Raw genomic sequence first — 22,114 nt, 5'->3', positions numbered from 1 at the left:
TCGACCACTTGCGTGTTCGTGGTTATGTGGTATTGAGCTAGTGCAACTTTGGAGAGGTTCTACAGCCGCGGTAAGAAGCGCACTATTGAGTATTCTCGATTCAGTTGTTGCTGCCAGCGCTATCCGATTGCGCTCCATAACAACATAACAACAGAGTTATGCTTTTCTGTATGGCTTTGTTTTCTGTGCGTGGGTGCGCGTGCAAGCAAATAATTATTCTCGTGAACTATGCGATGTCATCATACCACCCTGAATGATTAAAGAAGGACGGACAGTTGGGCAAGTTGGTAACGGTTCATATTGGAAAGTACAATGCGAAAGAGACGCAAGACGTACAGAAAGTGGACACAGAGAATCGCAGACTAGCAAGTAATATTTTATGAGGAAAAAAAAATAGCAAAAAATAGCGGAAAAAGAAAGTTCAAAAAGCAGCGCGCACCATCTATCGCGCAATCCTCTTCAGCAGCATGTCGGAGAAAATGAACTCCAGTGCAGCACTATTCATTGCACGCAAGCAAGGAAGGCAGAAATATAGCCAACCAGTTTCATATGTTGCGTCACTGTAATTGCATTACATGTCGCATGCACACAAATGTTACTCGGTGTCCGCAAGCAACTGATGGCCCCGTCAGTTCGTGCGGTTCCGAGAAATCTTTACTGCGATTACTCCGTACATGTCACCCTACTTTGATGAGGTTACTTAAAATAAATGAAATTCCGGTGTGAAATAAATGCTGCCGCAGTGCAAGCGAACAGTTCAAATGTAGCTAATTTTTGAAGTGTGGCGTTCTGAACGTGAAGCAGCTCGAGAGAAATAGCGTAAAAGGGAGAGCGCCACCTAAAATTGCATTCCCCGTCTTTGAGTGCCAGTATGACGGGGCTGAAAGTGCGGCTATGCTTCATCGTCCTGATTCTGCTCGTGGGCAAGATTGCAGCTAAGCGCTCAAGGCATCCCCGAAAACCAGTAGATAGCTTCAAGGTAAGGGAGCTCGACTTCTCAAATGACTACTAAAGCATTATTCTTATTCGACTGCTTCAAATCCCATCAAAGATCCCTTCACAAACCTAAAAACGTACGGAAAATAAGCGTATTATAATATCTTTACTTTCAAAAGTCGCCTTCATTGCAAGACTTTTTTGTGACTGAGGGATTCTGACGACTCTGCCCACCGCATAAGTTTTGAGAACTTGGCAGATACGCACCAGTAATGAGTGCAGTGCTAATATTGAGTTGGCGGGAACAAGGAGAACAGGACAAAACTCTAGAGGAGAAGCTGGAAAAAGAGCGCAGGAGTTTTTAACTTGACTTTCCCTTTAAATGACTGTACGATGTGCCGAAATTCCTCGGTGACTAGCATCACACACACACGTTCCACAGTCATTACTCCCGCAGCGAAATGCACATAGAACATCCCTGACACATGCACACCTGAAAAAATCATAATCACAGTCATTGCCTATTTTCTTCGTGAATATACAGCTGATGTATATATTTGGTGCTTCTTAATCGCACGATTATCAGATTCTCTACCATCGCATGTGCATGTAAAGTGGGAATGCATGGACGCTTCGTCATTAAAATGACTGAGAAACTCATGACCGCAAGGCGCAAATTTTTGCTTTGTGTTTGTTACCCACTGAGAAAGCGACTTTTATCGTGACCTGCTGGAGGTCTGCGAGACTAGGAAACAAAGTGTTATCTGTGTCAGTGTGCCATCCTTTCTAATCAGTGATAAAGAACTGGTGTTTTTAATATGTCAGTATGTTCCCCCTATATGGTATAACATCTCAAGAGCTGTTTTGATTTCAGTGCATGCGTGTGCTTATGCTTGAGAAAATTGTAAATAATAAAGTTGATAATAGGTCCTGCGCTGTCCGATCCGCTTCTTGCTTTATCCAGTTTACTTTTACCCTGGTTTCAGTGCCCAGATATCACCGCTTTTGGGATTGAATATCGGAGCACCGACAACAGGTGTAGCCTTGTTGGCTTGCTTTTACGAATTTTTTCGGACAGCGGGGAAACATTGTTATAAATTTTGGCGCTAAATCCCGCGACAGTCTTATTCGCAGCAAGTTTAAAACCTACGGCAATGCTCCATCACGAACTTTGAAAGTAACGCTACTGACAGAGCATACAAATGCGTTATTCCTACGGCGCATGCGTAGTGCAATCGTATATGAATAGACAACGGCTACATGTGGTATTATCCGCTTCCTATTCGCTAATTTTCACGTTTCGCGTTACAGCTTCTCCCGTCAAATTTACATGGCCCCAAGTAAAATTGACATTTATCCGGAATGCAGGTAGGCTTTGGCTGGAGTCAAGTAAGCTCAAATTTATTTTCTTTCCTAGATGAAGAAAGGGGGCGACGGAAAAAAGCTGAACATGGGCAGCGTGACGAAGCCCGGCCCCCTTGAATACAGTTCAGCAGCATTAAAAAAATATGGAAAAAACATTTAATGGGGCAACAAGTATTCTACAGGATATATACGTATAGATGGCAGTATCAGGGTATTATACAAGAGATGCAAAAAGCGAGTGGCTAACAAGATACAATGCATGCGGTACAGAGCGTAGTCACAATAATATTTCAGCAAGAAATGACGTTAGCTGTACTATATAAAGAAAGAGGAAAGAGATATGGATCAGACGGTTGGGCGTCTCTCATAGCCTTAGTCGCTTTGGGACGTTAAACCCATAAAACCAAACCAAACCAAACCAGACAGTTGGGCATGGCGCATCGTAGATAAGAATTGAAAGCAGATACAATAGTGTGGAAAGGGATGCATTACGATACAATTTTGTGAAAAGCATGGCGCATCGTAGATAAGAATTGAAAGCAGATACAATAGTGTGGAAAGGGATGCATTACGATACAATTTTGTGAAAAGCGGGCGTGTAGATTCTGTGTTTGCATTCACACCAACGCGTCTAAGAGCGCTCAGGAGGACGGCTATGTGGAATGATAAAGATTGATTGCCATATGTTGTGCGGCAGAAACGTTCGAGACATGAATTATTTTGTCTGGTGTTGTGGCTGTGACTGCGGGTGACAAGGTTGAATAGTTGAAGAAAAGAGTCATTCTGAGCGCTAACAGCAGTCTTGTGTTGGCAAATAAGGCGGAATGAAAACATGGCTTCAGTTGGAAGTGTACGACAGGATGCGAAGTATGCGGACGTGTGAACCCGGTATGAAATATTCGCAATGGCTCTCATTGTGTGTTTTTATCATGTTCTTAGTTTATGAACGTTTTCTTTAGATGGAGTGGCCCATAAATGATGACAGTAATTAAGTGTGGATAAAAATAAGGCGTTGTATACCGTTCTTTTTGCTTTTGTAGGTAAGATATGCCGGTGCCTGCTTAATATTCCCGCCACTCTATTTCGTTTACAGCAAATATGTTCAACGTGCTTATCCCAGGTCAGGTTTTCTGAGAAAAAGACTCTAAATGGTTTAACGTGCGTTCGTATTTCAATTTCATTATTTGCTAGGAATAGCTTTTCTACTGGAGTGACAGTGGTGTTTCTTGCGCGAAAGAGTATTGCTTGCGTCTTTTTTTTGCATTAATTCTCAGGAGGTTATTGTCAGACCAATGCTTAACAAACTGTAATGCTATATTTTCTGTGGGTGTCAAATTATTCGGGTTATATCCTGTAGTGAAAAGCGCGGTATCATCTGCATATACAATCCATTGCACCTCGCTAATAGTGGAAAAGATGTCATTTATGTACAGAACAAATAGGAGGGGACCGAGAATACTGCCTTGAGGGACACCGGAATCGAGTTTTTTGACGCTGGTATTTTTTTTTTACTGTGACTAACAACTGAGGTCGGTATTCAAGGTATGATGAAAAGAGAGCATTAGAATTTCCCCGTATGCCGTAATGCTGAAGTTTCTTTATTAACGTACTGTGATGTACGCATAAAATGCCTTTCAAAAATCTAGATATATGCCCCAAACTAGTTGCTTGTTCTCTAGGGCGCCAATAATGGCTTCGTTTTGCGTTAACATCGCTAATTCTGTAGATTTTCGTTTCAGAAAACCGTACTGGCAAGGCGAAATGAGTGAATGCATTTCTAAAAATGAATAAAGACGAATGTGCATGATTTTTTTCTAATCCTTTAGAAAGGGCTGGGAGAATTGAGGTTGGCCTAAAATGATTTATATTATTTTTGTCACCGTCTTTATGTATTACAATTACCTTGGCTATTTGCATTAGTTCTGGAAATGTATTTTGTTCAAAGGCTAAATTATACGTACTAGTCACCACTGGAGCGATATTATCAATAATGTACTTAATAGGGACAATTTACATGTCATCTGCGCCACGACATCTGGAATTTTTGAGGTTATTATATACATAAATGACTCCACTTTCACTAGTGCGAAAGAATTCCATACTTCCGGAGATATTAGGGATGCAATCCGTAGTGGGAGAGTGAGTGGTACCTGCGCGGTCAGTTACCCCAACGGAGACGAAATGCGTATTGAACGCATAGATCAGTGCCGCTTATATCTTCATTGTTGATTTTTATGCTGTTAATGATGGAATGACTGCTTGGTTTAATGATGCTATTTAGGCGTTTCCACAAGTGTTCGACATTTCTAGATGTCTCATGCAGAGAGGTAGCAAAGTATTCTTTAGCAAAGTAGCTATAGTAGCAGTAAAATATGCCCTTTCGCTCCGTGGATGGCCAGCATAGCGAGCCATCTCATTCAGTGAAGCGTCAGTTTGGTCAAGCGAGACCCGATAAAACAGTCCTGTCGCCTTCATAAAACAGGTCGAATGCATTTCAATTACGTCTACGGTTCTTGCGTTCATGGCGTACCGCAGCGGAAGCTAGAGAAAGCGTTTTCAATTTAGCGGCGAGTAGCTGCTGTGAGCTGTTCCGCCGAATGAACGTTGTGCAACCAACCGACACGAAGTGCAGTTTTTCACCGCAGCTGGCACGGCGAGCGACTGGCAAAGCTCCTGAGCTGACACAATCCGCAGCTGCTAATATGAGCAGCGGACTGCCCGTGTGGTGGCGCTGTAGGCTAGTCTGTACATATCCATTTCGAGCACGCAGTATGTTATATTATGCAGATAAATGTGAAAATTGATTTGTCTGCATTTATAACCACATAGTTGACGGAAAAAAAACATTAATAGCTAAAAAAAAATGTAAGAATTCGGTACACCGTATTCTTTCACTTTTCTTCTTTCAAATATTTTTCCAGTCAATTTTGCTGCGTACCTCGCGTGACTGGAGTCACCTTTCCATAGGTATTGCCGACATCAATAATTATGACATGTTCCGCGAAGCTATAGCTACCATTGTATACTCAGGTGATTTTAAATTTGTGTCTTTGTTGAATTTTCTAACCTTTTCTTGTGTTTTGCCACTGCCATTCTGTAATGCCTCTGGCCCTGGGGGGTACAATAAATGAAATGAAATATATAATAGAAATCAATGCCAGAATAATTAGTTTTCTCATCATCCGTAGCGGCTTCCGATAAGAAAAACTCTCACAGTGTCTAAGAAGAAAAAGGTGACAGCACCAGCGCGCGCAGCGGAGGCTCAGAGCTTAGAGCGCTCGGCTACTGAGCCGGAGTTCGCGGGTTCGAACTCGGCCCAGGCGGCCGCGTTTCCATAGAGGCGGAGCGCAAAGGCGGCCCATCTTGAAGTATACGTACTTCAAGATGAACTACCAACTCGCCCAACAGGAAGTTTTAATAAAGGCGGCCCAGAGCTGTGCGATTTCTGTGCACGTTAGAGATCCCTAGGTGGCCAAAACTATATCGGAGCCTTATCAGTCTTAGTGACGGTCATCTCATCTGACCACTGACCACAAACGAAATCTCCAGAAGGGAAGGAAAAAGAAAAAAATCAAACCAAAGTTCTAGACACAAATCACACTACTGTGTGGGGAAACCACACGATACATATAAATTGTAGATAGTTGATCATCGCTTTTGCCCTCTTCTTTTTGTTGTGCGTCTGATTTATTCACCAAGGAACAACCTGTGTAACCTGTTCATTTTCTTTACAGCTGATAGACACATTCCCGGAAGTCGTAGCTATCTACACGGCCAGCAACAACACTGCCTTCAAATGTCTTAGTGCATCGAGAACTAGCTATGACAGGGAAAAGAAGATGGCGACATACGTGTGGCATCTGAAAGGTCTCGAAGGTTCAAAGAAGTGAGTTCCTACTGTTACTCGTTTAGGCTTGCGTTCAAGCATGCCGCATGAGCAAGTGAAAGTGTGTGTCCTTTAGATGCATGCTGTGGTGTACGCTCCTAATCGACATGAAAGGAACACAGGCGAGCCACCTACGAAGGCCCTTTTGTTATTTAGTGTTCCCAGTGTAACGAACGTGCCTAAGCCTCATTGGGCTACAAATGTAGAACGCATTTCTTTCGCAAACTGTTTTAGCTGAAACACCACAGGGCTCAGGAAATTAGCTGCAATTTTTGAAGACAAGGGCAGCTGCACGAGGAATTAAAAGTTAATCGGGGGGTTTAACATCTAGAAGTTACACATGCGCTATGAAAGGTGCCGTAGTGAAGGGCCCCAGATAAATTTACGCCACCTGGGGTTCTCTCTATACGGGCCGTCGTTAGGCTTCGGTAGTTGGCTGCGTTGAACCAAGCAGCCCATAACGAACACTTCTCTTCACTCAATGGTTCTAAATTCCGTCTCCAGGGATATAGAAAGTTTGGAAAGTGCGTTACGGAATGCCGCGCCTTTGCGCGATTAAGAGGCATCCACACAGAATATTTCCTTGATAGGCCATCGTTAATTTTGAGCTGCTATTAGCCGCGGTGGTGCCTCAGTGGTTATAGTGCTCGGCTGTTTGATTTAGCCTCTGGCCGTTATGAAAAGTTTGCAACCGAGCCTTCCGTGTCGACTCCCCCGATGCGTACAAAGTCCCACCGCCTTGAAGGTGCGTCAAACATCGACGCAACGGGGTTAGCCGAGCTTTCCAAAGCACAATCAAAGAGTTTGAGCTGGCCTCTGGGCAGAGAAAACACTTGTACTCATTTTGTGGCCGGCAAGTGACTGGTGGTAGGTGTCGAACCTCTCACCTGCCGAAGCCGAGACGGGCGCCAAACCCACGACGTCACGGCTGCGGTGGTGCTTGGCTGCTGACCCGAAAGACGTAGGTTCGCTCCCGGCCGCGCCAACCGGATTTTTACGTAGGCGAAATAATAGAGGCACGTGAGTAGTGCAATGCCAGTGCACGGTAAAGGACCCCTGGGGGTCGAAATCACCTGGAGCCCTTTACTACGGCGTCCCTCATAGCCTGAATTACTGCGGGAAGTTAAACCCCATAAGCTGTGATCCACCATCACCTGCTTGACATCAGCGCATCCGTCGGAGCGGAGGTGCATACACATGCCAAATGGCACTGAGAATTCCATTGAACGGCGACAAAGCACCTAAGCTCTGACAGTGACCATTGGCATCAGGAGCGTTGCGATACTCCATGCGGTGCCATCGACAGCTGGTGTGTGTACTACACTGGAAAAACAAGACTGAATACAAAGCGAATGAAGAAGGGAAATAGGCAGGATAGTACCATTAAGATATAAAAAGTACAGCAGGAAGAGAACAGAAAAAAAGTGATAGGGGCCCACTAATTAAAGCAGGATTTAATTCGAGAGAATGGAAACGTAGAATCGAGAATCAGAAAATAAAATATGAAGACAGGGGTCAGGAAGCCTTATCTGCAGACTGGACTTATGCTAGTATATACCAGGTGTTTGGTCGAAGCTGGCTAGGAATTATGAAAAATGCGGACTTTGAAGTGAACAAAATCTTCTTGCGGCGTAGTATGACAAGCGCTATCGGACGTCAGAAAACACGCGGATCATATTAAATTTTAAAGTAATTACTTAAATTCTATAAGGTAACTTTTGAACTCTTGCCCATGTGCACCTGAGTGCAATTAAGATCTGTTGGCGACAATTAGTTATAGCCATATCACTTTATAAAATTTCGAAAACACAATTTCTCTTGCTGCTTTGGCTCACATAATGTGGACCACTTCTTCGAAGACCGTGAGCTTTCGGATATTGTACAGCGACGACCATCAATTAACGTCATTTCGCCGTCCACCCGCTACATGATAATCTCTGCCCCGCCCACGCTGGAGCAGCGAAATGGGACGTAGCGGAGAGCACCGCAGTGTGGCCGGGGCGAAGATTGTTTCCTGGCGGGTTGACGGCGAAATGACGTTAATTGATGGTCGTCGCTGCGCAATATCCGCCGGCGCGTGGTCTTCGAATGGCGCGGCAATGGCCCAGTTAGATGGGGCACAGTTGAAAAGGTAAATGCGTTTTCGAAATTTAAAAAATTGATACGGCAAATACTAATGGCTGGCTCCGAATTTCTAATTGCAATTAAACCTCTAGCTCTAATAGTTTAAAGTTAATTAGCAGAATTTAGTTAACCACTTTTAGTTAACATGATCAGCCTGTTTCCTGATGCCCGGCAGTATTGGTTTTGTCATGCCGCAATAAACATCCCTTAACCTGAAAAAGCCTGTTTTAAGCACTAGTTGCGGGTTCCCTAAAACACCTGATATATGCATTTTATTTTTGATTTCATGTGTCTTTTTGATTCCTATCCTTGTTAAAAGTAGGGTCAAACATAAATGGGTAATGAAAATTTGGTGTATTTACTCTGCACATTTGAAGCCTAATAGAAAATTGGGGTAAGAACAAGTAAACGAATTCCTTCCGTTCCGAAAAATTGAGCCTCGGAACTTGGCATGTTCAAAGAAAACCCTGGAGAGGTTATTCGCACTGTCAGCACGATCCCTATGAGGTTTCATGCACATGGGTCATACGGTCTGTGCTGCGCATAGTTTTTGTCAGAGGGAATATTGTAGTGTATATTTAATATAGGAAGACGACATCGCAAATACATTTCTATTGAACCTTCGAAATGACTTTAGTTCACGTTCTTTTAAATTTACTGCCCCTTTAAAGTGGTTAGAAGTCTTACACCGGGGCAGGAAAACAGGGCTTTGTTATAAGAAAATATTTATTACTAATTTTAGCGATCACTACAATATCGCTGAGATTACTTTTAAACATAATGCGACCTTTGCCGACTCACAGAACCCTTTCTGGAAGAATAACACTTAGTATAATCTTAGTATAAAGCATTACGTTAACATGTGATATCACTTTTGCAGAAAGGAGTCAGCGTTCAACATAAGACCTGGAAATGAAAGTGGGAGTGTAATCTTTACATTGGACAACGGTGAGTAGGAGGTCGTTTGCACATCGTAATTCTTTTGCAGGCGAAACTGGAGTGCATTACATTAGCCCTGACCTTAATAGCGAATAGTAATTCGTATCACGTTTAAGTTAGCTCAAAATGGTTTATTTCTTATGAAAAATTGATATTTGTGTGGTGGATTGTCAACAGGCAGAAAAAGCCGTGATCGCCAGAGTGCTTCATGTAACTTGCGCAAAGGGATAGTTGACCAGAAATGCGTGGCACGAATGCAATTGTGCTTCCGGCCACGGATCACATCAGAGTGTTAATTTTAAAAAATGCTCCTAATGCTTTTAAGTAGAATAGTAATTATGTGGCATTTGAAGGATTAATTTAGGCCCAAGCGTTTTTATTTAGCTTAGATGACAAAACTGTTGCAGGTGATTTTGTACCAACGTTTTTCCATAGTGGTGCATATCCGGGCATTTAATGAAAGCCGCAAATGCATAAAATAAACTTACCTGACTCCATACCTGCAATAGCGTCCACTCAACCGCTCTGTTTATAAGCATCACTAAGAACCTCAGTCTTCACACTTTCATTTTCAATCTTATGGCCAAAATCTCTAAAAGTGATTGTTTGGGCTTGTTGGTGAGACATTCCAAAAACTTGAAGCGCACAAACAGACAGGACGTAGAAAGAAGACGTTACACGTTCGAGCGCTAACTTGCAACAAGTTAGCGCTCGAACGTGTAACGTCTTCTTTCTATGTACTGTCTGCTTCTGCGCTTCAAGTTTTCGGAATTCTTCTGACCACAAGGCAGGTATGTGCGTGAAAACTTTCGATGTGATTTTTGCAACCCACAAAGCTTGGGCAATCTTCTATTATGCAAGGTATAATTTATTATTGCTCATTATGTAGCGGTTGCAGTGACCACAGTTTTACAGATGGTATTCTAGAGGATACTTTTGTTTATTAGGCGAAAATGTTGAATTATGTCATTTTTAGTGTGGCAGGATATGAGTCCTGTAATTGTCCACTTGATATGTCAATTTACCACTGACAGGAATACAGTCGTTATTATATAAGCGCGTTGACCTTCACAAATGCATTCAGGTTTCTCCAGATAGCCCCCTTTATTACAAACTTCGTAGATATTGTTACATTAGGCGGTGCATGCATAAGGAAGGAAGAAGAAGAAGCTCTAGAGTTTTGGTGAAGAAGACGACGGTCGAGCAGTGTCGGCTGGTGCCTGCAGTAAACGCCTGTGGTTTTAAAGCCCTGTTTTCCGTGTCCGCTCTCTGCAATCCCAAGCGGAACTACCCCGTAACAATATTATTACATCTTGTGATGTTGCTTTGTAGTTTGTGCGCGCTCTGCTATTGAGGGTAATCTTTTACAGACGATCTTGATTGGTACACGGCCTACTACGTTTACAGCAACTACGAAAACTGCGTGGTGTCTATCATTCCGTACGTCGGTGAAGAACGTGAGACTCTTACTTTTATTTTCAGAGCATTCAAATTTGTATTCATTCTCGTATAAACCGTGGTGTTTGTTAGTATGTGGTTCCTCCTGGCTGATTATGAAATGCATTGCCGGCTGGTTTATTTGTTATACTTCTGCTAGGAAAGCCAACCAAAGGTTATTCCATTCGTATAAAAAACGGTTCTTTGACGATTTTTATAATCTGCGATTTTCTCGTATTTCTTGTGCTGTGTAACGAAAGTATTTTCTTGGTATTATGTCTGTGAAAATGTAAGGGAATTAAATCACAATATGCTGACGTGTGTTTTGGCAGAGAAAGAAAAGAATGGTAACTGGAATATACCCTGGCTTAATGGCAAGTTAGTGCAGGCGGTGGAGTGCACAAAAAAACGGGCACGCAGAGGCTTTTAGGAAGTGTTTTCACTTATGTCTCAGTGTGAACGATGAAAAAAATTCTGGTCATTGTTTTGTCGAGTAATGACAATTGATGCTGTTTATTCTAAAGTCTATTTTAACTAGACTAAAGCCTGGGTTTGGCTCGAGTTAGCTTTATCCCCTTGTACACTATTCAAAAGAGTACAGTTGAGGCAAAAAAAAAAGAAAACTCTGCGACCTCGTCGATTTGGCGTACCGTAGGGGCTGCATGCGAGCGCCACCTGACCACACCCTCCTGGCTCCGAGGTAGGTGTGGTGCGCCCGGTCTCGACGCCAGGAGCGTATCGTCAGCCGGTGCTATCATGGAGCGCCGCACAGTTGAAACTTGGAGTGTGGATCAGAGACATATGACCCCTCATGTACAACGCATCTTAAGAGCGCACTGTTGGTACTTCGTGCTGCGCGATTATTAACGTTAAGAGTAGTTGTTTCGAATATTTCTTTTATGGGACAGAATTTTTCACAGATTTTATTCTCCAATTTCAGTGTGCATGTTGTGGGTCAAGAAAGAAGTAGCGGACGTGGTCGCTCAGGAATGCGTTGAAGAATATGAAGACATCTGTGACGTCGACGTTCCAGAATACACAAGCGAAACATGTATCGATGACCCCGTCAAATAACAAATACAAGGAAAACTTTGTACACGCCTGCGGCTGCGTAGTATGTATTTCACTACTCAATAAAAATGCTGCTACAATGCGGCAACTTTAATATTCGGAAGTTTGCCCACCTCCAAAAATTCCAAAGGACCTCACATTTTTTTCAGGTTGGCCTGCCCCAGAAAATTGATCAAGAAGGCTTAGTGGGTGAATTAAGGTCGTTTAGTGAGGATTAGTGGGTGGATTAAATTGTATTACCGAGGAATAGACGGTAGAATGTGGTGTACGATTGGTTTTTGTTAGTGTAATCCAACAGTGTAACGTAGTGGTGACGGCAATCCGGCGTGCAGGAAGAGAGCGTATAGGGCTTTCCAACGAAACTCTTTATTAGGCTGACTTGCGCCCATAAAGAACTGAATCACTCGGCAGCGGCGTAGAAACAAGTCTGCTCGGCGGCCGTCGAATCGATGTTCACTGCTGTCCGCCGTGCTCAGCTCAATGCTTATAGTGAACTTTCCACATACGGTGTGCAAAGTTAGTACAACATTCTGGAACAACGTGGAATTGGCCCCGCCTGAATGCGATCGACCGAGTTAAATCTGGTCGGTACTGTATCACAAACAAAGCGATAAAGCGGCTTGCCGGAAGCTTTGACGAATGAACAAACACTACAAAGGTTCTCGGCATTACTCCCTTCTCAAAGAAGCATCGACCCGAGGCTTGAAAACGAATAAGGTAATTACAAACAAATAAAACGGGCTGCGCACAATTAACTCCGAGAGTGGAAACACAGCATCCGTTAGCGGGCATAATACTGCTTTAGACGGACGACATGGGCAACATCTGGTCATAAGCGGCGTCGCTGGGGTGTATTCATTTCCTCAGGGACGACTTCATAGTCCAGTACGAAGAACATTGTACTGGCCGAAATAACGGCGTCAATGTTTTTCACTAAAACCACGGCGGCGAATGTGCGTCCAAACCCAACTCGATCTCCTGGCTTGTATTCCGCATTACGTCTTTGTACGTTGCAGCGACTGGCATTGGTCATCTGCAGGTCGTTGATACCTAATCCGGCAAGTCTTCGAGATGCTGTTGTTATCGTTACTGTAATGATCGGAGGCCCAGCCAGCGGAGAACGGCGAGACAGTCAGGCGCCATCAGGTATGCGGCCAAAAGCGCTGCTGTTTTTCGGAGAAGACGCAAGGAAAAGGGTGCCTGGGGGCGGCTTCTGGCGACGGCGTCGGCGGACAGAGGCTGTAATCCCCTTCGCCGGCGATGCTGACTGCAGCTCTGGTGCCGAACTGCGCTCCTGGGGACTGGCAGCGGAAACAGGCGAGCCAGTCCGGCGTCATCAGGCTACTGCGACGGAAAGCGCTGCTGTTCGGGGGAGACAAAAGAGACACTGCGTGGGGCAGCTACTGGCGACGGCGTCGGCGTACACAAAGGCGTCTAATCCCCTTCGCCGGGAAGGCTGAGCGCGGTGTTTCTCCCGGACTGCCCGTGGACCGACGGACGAGACCCAGTGGCGACGACGGCGGGGCATGGCGCCGCTAACTCATTACCCGCGTGCGCACTGGGCAGCAGACAAGGCGGAGGGGCGACACGGCTGATTTGTCCCTTCCACCGAACTGAAGAGGTCACCGGTGTGAGCGGTCAGCGCTCGCGTTCCCATCGATCAGGATCGTCACTCAGCAGCGAACGACCTTTTGGGCCTGGTCAAACAGTTCGCGACTGAGAGACGCCAAGTTCCTCCTTGCCCGTGTGTGTGTGTGTCTGTGCGGTGTGCGCGGCCACGTGGGGAGGGCGGAGCCTAAGAAGACGCTAGCAGCCCATTGGACGCTCAACCAGAGAGCAGATTCCCTAGCTGGTTTCCTGGGGAATGTGATCTGCATATAAGCAGCAATCTGTGGGGTGCCAGAGGATCTTCCCCCATTTTCTGACTTTGGTCTCCTTGCTACTGTACAAAATGTAAAATAAACCTTCAAGCTTGCTATTCCTCCCGAAGGCTTCCCTCCGTAGTGCGCCTGCTTCGCCCTAATGCGGTGAAGACCCTGGTCCCGATCCCCGAGCACATCAACTGGATGGCAGCTGTGAGATGGTCTGCGCGGCGTCCTGGCTCCGGTATGGGTAAGTGCACGGTCTTGTCTCTTTTTGAGTTTTGCCAGGTTGTACATCTTTGGAATTTGTAAACCTAGGTAACGTAATGTGGCTCCAGAGATTGCCTGGGAATCTTCTCTGACCACTAGTAGAGACTAGCCGTCGCTTGGGGAGCAGACATAGACTGGAAAAAGCTGCGCAACCCGGACCTGGTTTTGATATGCGGGAAATTGGGCATCGATTGTGGGTCTATCCGTAGGAAACCGCTCTTAATTGAGGCAATTGAGGCAAGCGGTGCAGACGCGGAGGAGATAGTCGGATGTTGGGAGTACATTCGGGAGGAATTAGAGAAGGCACGGGAACAAAAGAAGCGAGAGGATGAAGAACAAAGGAAGCGCGAAGAGCAAATGGAGATCGAGAAAAAACGGCTCAATCAAAAGATGCGAGAGTGGGATGAAGTAGCTCGACAGGAGCGGGAAAGAGAGCTGCGGGAAATCACACGTCAACTTAACCTCGTAAGAATGAAAAGAATTCGACCTAGGTTAAGAGTTTTCAGAACAGGCGGTAATATCGGGACTTTCCTTGAAAAGTTTGAAGGAATTTGTACGGAGGAGCAGCTGGACCAGGGTTATTGGTCAATAATGCTGCTGGCTTTCCTCCCGTGTGAAGTCGCCAACATATTAGCGCGCCTGTCGGACGAGGATGCGAAAAGCTACGCTAAAGCTAAAAGTGCGCTCATCCGATACTTTCGAATTCCCGCAGAGGCCGATCTCAAAAGCGAGAGTGACTGTGGTAAGCTACACCACGAGAGTGTCAGAAAGCGACTTAGGAGCTCCGCTCAGTCGCCAGAAGACACGACAGCTGCTCAGAAGGGTCGGGATAGGGCATGTTTTGTCCTAGAAAGAAAGGCTACTTCAGTAGCAGTGACCGATGATTTCGGTCAAGAAACTAGAGAACAGTGCAGATCCGCAAGCCGTGAGGGCTCGGGGGATTGTGTAAGCACTAAGGCTGGCGAAAAGTGCATATCCGCAAGCCGTGAGGGCTCAGGGGATAATGTGGGCACTAATGCTAGCAGTAAGGAAAGGTGCAGCGCGGCGGTTTTGAGCCCAGAGGAGCGTGCACTTTCCGGGAAGAAGGTGGCCGTCTCTAACCCTGAGGCAGATGCTCTGTTGAGAAGTGAGGTTGATTGCTGCGATCGAGAGGGTAGCACACAGAACAAAAACGCTACTTTAGGCGAACAGCGTGGTTCAGGTCAAGTTGCAGGCCAGAGCGTTAGTGTCGTAGGTTCGAACAGCAAACCTCGGGAGAGCAAGCTATGCTCAGGAGAGAGTAAAGTGCCGATGAGTCAGTCAGATACTACGACATGCAGTGACTCGCCAAAAGCACGAGGCCATTGTTCAAAATCAAGTGGGAAATGCGGCTCAGTGTTGCATCAGAGAGAAGATGCGTAGAGCGAGTACACCGCGAGAAAGGGAGGCGCGCAGGGCCGATCTGCTAAGGCAGTTTTCAGAAGGCGGCCGCGCGCAGGGACAACCAAGCGAAAGCGTGCTCTCCTGAGAACAGACACAGTACGGGCCGAAGACACTGGAAAGCTAAAGGCCAGCGAACAGTGCAACCAGCCGAGACGTTCACCGCGGCACGCCAGATGCGACAGGCACCGCACGAGGGCCAGAATGACGCGGCGAGTTCAGACACAGCGAAAGCCACCTGACCCATTGTGGCGACGCTGCGGTAGTTCTTGCGGGACGAATGAAGCTTGTAGCAGGCCACAGAGAAGCAAGCATAGCTACCACCCGAAAGAGCGCAGCAGAATGCGTTTCAGTCTAAGGCCATTCTTGAATCGAGGGGGGAATGCTCGTAGGCATTGCTTTCTTAGATCGTCCCCCTCCCGCATTCTTTTCAAGTCCTGCTCAGGTGGTGGAGACGCGCGACAGCGGTGCGGAACAAATCAATGTCGCGTGGCGTCTGGAGCCTGAAGAAGCGAACGCGCACTTAAGCCCTTCGGCTTTTGTCGGGTCTCGGCGGCCAAAGCTACTGCTAGTCTGCGACCGCGCCGAGCGCGGCTGAAGAATAGGACCCTTCGTGTCGCAATGGGGGTAGTTGGCAGATTCCAAGAGTCTCTGCTGTTTGCTTTTTCTTTTTTTTTTGCTGCTGCCGAAAAAGTTTTGAGCACATGTAGTTTTTGGATGCTCGTCGTTAACTTTTGCAGCAGTGGTCTTGCATTTCTTTTAATGCTAATTGTTTGACAATGCACATGTAGTGCTTATGTATAGCAGCGTCCGCTGTCACGCGGAAATGCTGGAAAGACGGGCCATTGTAGGACACTGGCATAAGCGCCGGGAGCAACTTTGTTTTAAGGCATTAAAGAGATTAATGACTTGGGCTCCAATATTGAGGAAAGCTTTGCCAGGCTGAGCAAAGGTGACGGCACTATGCGGTCATGCAAATGAGGGGAAGTAAGCACGTTCGTAATTCCAGTGGTAATTACGAGTTGAACTCCATTACAAAGAGGGCGAGAAAACTGAAACGCGAAGGCCTCAGCACCTGTTTTCTCCGTGGCCCTATTGGAAGTGCTTAAAGTTCCCGAGAAAAACAGTTTGGATTGTTTTCTCCGCATTTGCATCTCGGAAGCGTCACCGTTTTGTTCCTTTTGTCGTCTAGTTGGGGCGGTTTTCTTTGATCAAAATTCGGAAGCGAGTGGCTTCCATTACAAAAGAAAACAAAATTTGCTCAACTAGGTCTGGTAGGCCAGCTTTCCAGGCATGCGCTTTCGAGCGAGGGCTGTGGTGTGTATCCAAATTTACAGCCTTTGTTTAACCTTATCCGAAAACCTGGCAGTTCTCTGAGGTTGGCCGTGTGCTGCCCTGCTGGAGGTATGGGCTTAGCGTAGGCCTGATCACTAATGCTCCGCTTCGAGGACCACTGCAAGATGTGCAGGGCTTCCTGGCCGACCTGTCGAGCAGAAGGACTCGGACGCTGACGTACATTCGTGGTGCACCGATCAGCTGCAACCACTTCGTGACGTCTTCTTAGCGGCGGACGGACTGTAATGATCGGAGGCCCAGCCAGCGGAGAACGGCGAGACAGTCAGGCGCCATCAGGTATGCGGCCAAAAGCGCTGCTGTTTTTCGGAGAAGACGCAAGGAAAAGGGTGCCTGGGGGCGGCTTCTGGCGACGGCGTCGGCGGACAGAGGCTGTAATCCCCTTCGCCGGCGATGCTGACTGCAGCTCTGGTGCCGAACTGCGCTCCTGGGGACTGGCAGCGGAAACAGGCGAGCCAGTCCGGCGTCATCAGGCTACTGCGACGGAAAGCGCTGCTGTTCGGGGGAGACAAAAGAGACACTGCGTGGGGCAGCTACTGGCGACGGCGTCGGCGTACACAAAGGCGTCTAATCCCCTTCGCCGGGAAGGCTGAGCGCGGTGTTTCTCCCGGACTGCCCGTGGACCGACGGACGAGACCCAGTGGCGACGACGGCGGGGCATGGCGCCGCTAACTCATTACCCGCGTGCGCACTGGGCAGCAGACAAGGCGGAGGGGCGACACGGCTGATTTGTCCCTTCCACCGAACTGAAGAGGTCACCGGTGTGAGCGGTCAGCGCTCGCGTTCCCATCGATCAGGATCGTCACTCAGCAGCGAACGACCTTTTGGGCCTGGTCAAACAGTTCGCGACTGAGAGACGCCAAGTTCCTCCTTGCCCGTGTGTGTGTGTGTCTGTGCGGTGTGCGCGGCCACGTGGGGAGGGCGGAGCCTAAGAAGACGCTAGCAGCCCATTGGACGCTCAACCAGAGAGCAGATTCCCTAGCTGGTTTCCTGGGGAATGTGATCTGCATATAAGCAGCAATCTGTGGGGTGCCAGAGGATCTTCCCCCATTTTCTGACTTTGGTCTCCTTGCTACTGTACAAAATGTAAAATAAACCTTCAAGCTTGCTATTCCTCCCGAAGGCTTCCCTCCGTAGTGCGCCTGCTTCGCCCTAATGCGGTGAAGACCCTGGTCCCGATCCCCGAGCACATCAACTGGATGGCAGCTGTGAGATGGTCTGCGCGGCGTCCTGGCTCCGGTATGGGTAAGTGCACGGTCTTGTCTCTTTTTGAGTTTTGCCAGGTTGTACATCTTTGGAATTTGTAAACCTAGGTAACGTAATGTGGCTCCAGAGATTGCCTGGGAATCTTCTCTGACCACTAGTAGAGACTAGCCGTCGCTTGGGGAGCAGACATGGACTGGAAAAAGCTGCGCAACCCGGACCTGGTTTTGATATGCGGGAAATTGGGCATCGATTGTGGGTCTATCCGTAGGAAACCGCTCTTAATTGAGGCAATTGAGGCAAGCGGTGCAGACGCGGAGGAGATAGTCGGATGTTGGGAGTACATTCGGGAGGAATTAGAGAAGGCACGGGAACAAAAGAAGCGAGAGGATGAAGAACAAAGGAAGCGCGAAGAGCAAATGGAGATCGAGAAAAAACGGCTCAATCAAAAGATGCGAGAGTGGGATGAAGTAGCTCGACAGGAGCGGGAAAGAGAGCTGCGGGAAATCACACGTCAACTTAACCTCGTAAGAATGAAAAGAATTCGACCTAGGTTAAGAGTTTTCAGAACAGGCGGTAATATCGGGACTTTCCTTGAAAAGTTTGAAGGAATTTGTACGGAGGAGCAGCTGGACCAGGGTTATTGGTCAATAATGCTGCTGGCTTTCCTCCCGTGTGAAGTCGCCAACATATTAGCGCGCCTGTCGGACGAGGATGCGAAAAGCTACGCTAAAGCTAAAAGTGCGCTCATCCGATACTTTCGAATTCCCGCAGAGGCCGATCTCAAAAGCGAGAGTGACTGTGGTAAGCTACACCACGAGAGTGTCAGAAAGCGACTTAGGAGCTCCGCTCAGTCGCCAGAAGACACGACAGCTGCTCAGAAGGGTCGGGATAGGGCATGTTTTGTCCTAGAAAGAAAGGCTACTTCAGTAGCAGTGACCGATGATTTCGGTCAAGAAACTAGAGAACAGTGCAGATCCGCAAGCCGTGAGGGCTCGGGGGATTGTGTAAGCACTAAGGCTGGCGAAAAGTGCATATCCGCAAGCCGTGAGGGCTCAGGGGATAATGTGGGCACTAATGCTAGCAGTAAGGAAAGGTGCAGCGCGGCGGTTTTGAGCCCAGAGGAGCGTGCACTTTCCGGGAAGAAGGTGGCCGTCTCTAACCCTGAGGCAGATGCTCTGTTGAGAAGTGAGGTTGATTGCTGCGATCGAGAGGGTAGCACACAGAACAAAAACGCTACTTTAGGCGAACAGCGTGGTTCAGGTCAAGTTGCAGGCCAGAGCGTTAGTGTCGTAGGCTCGAACAGCAAACCTCGGGAGAGCAAGCTATGCTCAGGAGAGAGTAAAGTGCCGATGAGTCAGTCAGATACTACGACATGCAGTGACTCGCCAAAAGCACGAGGCCATTGTTCAAAATCAAGTGGGAAATGCGGCTCAGTGTTGCATCAGAGAGAAGATGCGTAGAGCGAGTACACCGCGAGAAAGGGAGGCGCGCAGGGCCGATCTGCTAAGGCAGTTTTCAGAAGGCGGCCGCGCGCAGGGACAACCAAGCGAAAGCGTGCTCTCCTGAGAACAGACACAGTACGGGCCGAAGACACTGGAAAGCTAAAGGCCAGCGAACAGTGCAACCAGCCGAGACGTTCACCGCGGCACGCCAGATGCGACAGGCACCGCACGAGGGCCAGAATGACGCGGCGAGTTCAGACACAGCGAAAGCCACCTGACCCATTGTGGCGACGCTGCGGTAGTTCTTGCGGGACGAATGAAGCTTGTAGCAGGCCACAGAGAAGCAAGCATAGCTACCACCCGAAAGAGCGCAGCAGAATGCGTTTCAGTCTAAGGCCATTCTTGAATCGAGGGGGGAATGCTCGTAGGCATTGCTTTCTTAGATCGTCCCCCTCCCGCATTCTTTTCAAGTCCTGCTCAGGTGGTGGAGACGCGCGATAGCGGTGCGGAACAAATCAATGTCGCGTGGCGTCTGGAGCCTGAAGAAGCGAACGCGCACTTAAGCCCTTCGGCTTTTGTCGGGTCTCGGCGGCCAAAGCTACTGCTAGTCTGCGACCGCGCCGAGCGCGGCTGAAGAATAGGACCCTTCGTGTCGCAATGGGGGTAGTTGGCAGATTCCAAGAGTCTCTGCTGTTTGCTTTTTCTTTTTTTTTTGCTGCTGCCGAAAAAGTTTTGAGCACATGTAGTTTTTGGATGCTCGTCGTTAACTTTTGCAGCAGTGGTCTTGCATTTCTTTTAATGCTAATTGCTTGACAATGCACATGTAGTGCTTATGTATAGCAGCGTCCGCTGTCACGCGGAAATGCTGGAAAGACGGGCCATTGTAGGACACTGGCATAAGCGCCGGGAGCAACTTTGTTTTAAGGCATTAAAGAGATTAATGACTTGGGCTCCAATATTGAGGAAAGCTTTGCCAGGCTGAGCAAAGGTGACGGCACTATGCGGTCATGCAAATGAGGGGAAGTAAGCACGTTCGTAATTCCAGTGGTAATTACGAGTTGAACTCCATTACAAAGAGGGCGAGAAAACTGAAACGCGAAGGCCTCAGCACCTGTTTTCTCCGTGGCCCTATTGGAAGTGCTTAAAGTTCCCGAGAAAAACAGTTTGGATTGTTTTCTCCGCATTTGCATCTCGGAAGCGTCACCGTTTTGTTCCTTTTGTCGTCTAGTTGGGGCGGTTTTCTTTGATCAAAATTCGGAAGCGAGTGGCTTCCATTACAAAAGAAAACAAAATTTGCTCAACTAGGTCTGGTAGGCCAGCTTTCCAGGCATGCGCTTTCGAGCGAGGGCTGTGGTGTGTATCCAAATTTACAGCCTTTGTTTAACCTTATCCGAAAACCTGGCAGTTCTCTGAGGTTGGCCGTGTGCTGCCCTGCTGGAGGTATGGGCTTAGCGTAGGCCTGATCACTAATGCTCCGCTTCGAGGACCACTGCAAGATGTGCAGGGCTTCCTGGCCGACCTGTCGAGCAGAAGGACTCGGACGCTGACGTACATTCGTGGTGCACCGATCAGCTGCAACCACTTCGTGACGTCTTCTTAGCGGCGGACGGACTGTAATGATCGGAGGCCCAGCCAGCGGAGAACGGCGAGACAGTCAGGCGCCATCAGGTATGCGGCCAAAAGCGCTGCTGTTTTTCGGAGAAGACGCAAGGAAAAGGGTGCCTGGGGGCGGCTTCTGGCGACGGCGTCGGCGGACAGAGGCTGTAATCCCCTTCGCCGGCGATGCTGACTGCAGCTCTGGTGCCGAACTGCGCTCCTGGGGACTGGCAGCGGAAACAGGCGAGCCAGTCCGGCGTCATCAGGCTACTGCGACGGAAAGCGCTGCTGTTCGGGGGAGACAAAAGAGACACTGCGTGGGGCAGCTACTGGCGACGGCGTCGGCGTACACAAAGGCGTCTAATCCCCTTCGCCGGGAAGGCTGAGCGCGGTGTTTCTCCCGGACTGCCCATGAACCGACGGACGAGACCCAGTGGCGACGACGGCGGGGCATGGCGCCGCTAACTCATTACCCGCGTGCGCACTGGGCAGCAGACAAGGCGGAGGGGCGACACGGCTGATTTGTCCCTTCCACCGAACTGAAGAGGTCACCGGTGTGAGCGGTCAGCGCTCGCGTTCCCATCGATCAGGATCGTCACTCAGCAGCGAACGACCTTTTGGGCCTGGTCAAACAGTTCGCGACTGAGAGACGCCAAGTTCCTCCTTGCCCGTGTGTGTGTGTGTCTGTGCGGTGTGCGCGGCCACGTGGGGAGGGCGGAGCCTAAGAAGACGCTAGCAGCCCATTGGACGCTCAACCAGAGAGCAGATTCCCTAGCTGGTTTCCTGGGGAATGTGATCTGCATATAAGCAGCAATCTGTGGGGTGCCAGAGGATCTTCCCCATTTTCTGACTTTGGTCTCCTTGCTACCGTACAAAATGTAAAATAAACCTTCAAGCTTGCTATTCCTCCCGAAGGCTTCCCTCCGTAGTCTGGCTGCTTCGTCCCAATGCGATGAAGACCCTGGTCCCGATCACCGATCACATCATTACCCTTTCAAAAGAGGGCACGTACACCCACATACACACAGCGGAGGACGAGCCAAGAATCTATAGAGGCAGAGGTTGCTATTCACGTGTACATAATAAAGGCAAAAAAGCACGTGGGAGATCAACACCGGCGCATAATACCTTTCTAGCTCAAGGAGGGCATGGGATGAGAAGGATATGAGTTTGGATAAAAAGGGAGAGAGAAAATAAAAAAAAATAAT

General features: G+C 48.0%; 1 protein-coding gene across 1 annotated transcript; it reads left to right on the top strand.

The window, feature by feature from the left end:
* Positions 1–871: 871 nt before the first annotated feature.
* LOC149333908 (uncharacterized) lies at positions 872–11,761 on the top strand. The gene is made up of 5 exons (XM_089556139.1): positions 872–979; positions 6,036–6,187; positions 9,192–9,259; positions 10,621–10,707; positions 11,628–11,761. The coding sequence occupies exons 1-5, from the start codon at positions 872–874 to the stop codon at positions 11,759–11,761; spliced, it is 549 nt and encodes a 182-aa protein (XP_089412265.1).
* The last annotated feature ends 10,353 nt before the right edge of the window (positions 11,762–22,114 follow it).

Source organism: Amblyomma mixtum, chromosome 8 (assembly GCF_055824585.1).
Source record: "Amblyomma mixtum isolate Tamu chromosome 8, ASM5582458v1, whole genome shotgun sequence".
Lineage (NCBI taxonomy): Eukaryota > Metazoa > Arthropoda > Arachnida > Ixodida > Ixodidae > Amblyomma > Amblyomma mixtum.
This window is presented reverse-complemented; position numbering and strand designations above follow the sequence as displayed.

Excerpts from the sequence above, each read along its gene's own strand:
- LOC149333908 (XM_089556139.1), top strand. The coding sequence starts at position 872 with ATGACGGGGCTGAAAGTGCGGCTATGCTTCATCGTCCTGATTCTGCTC. Across the intron at positions 980-6,035 it reads AACCAGTAGATAGCTTCAAG|CTGATAGACACATTCCCGGA; the intron begins GTAAGGGAGCTC and ends TTTTCTTTACAG. Across the intron at positions 9,260-10,620 it reads AATCTTTACATTGGACAACG|ACGATCTTGATTGGTACACG; the intron begins GTGAGTAGGAGG and ends AATCTTTTACAG.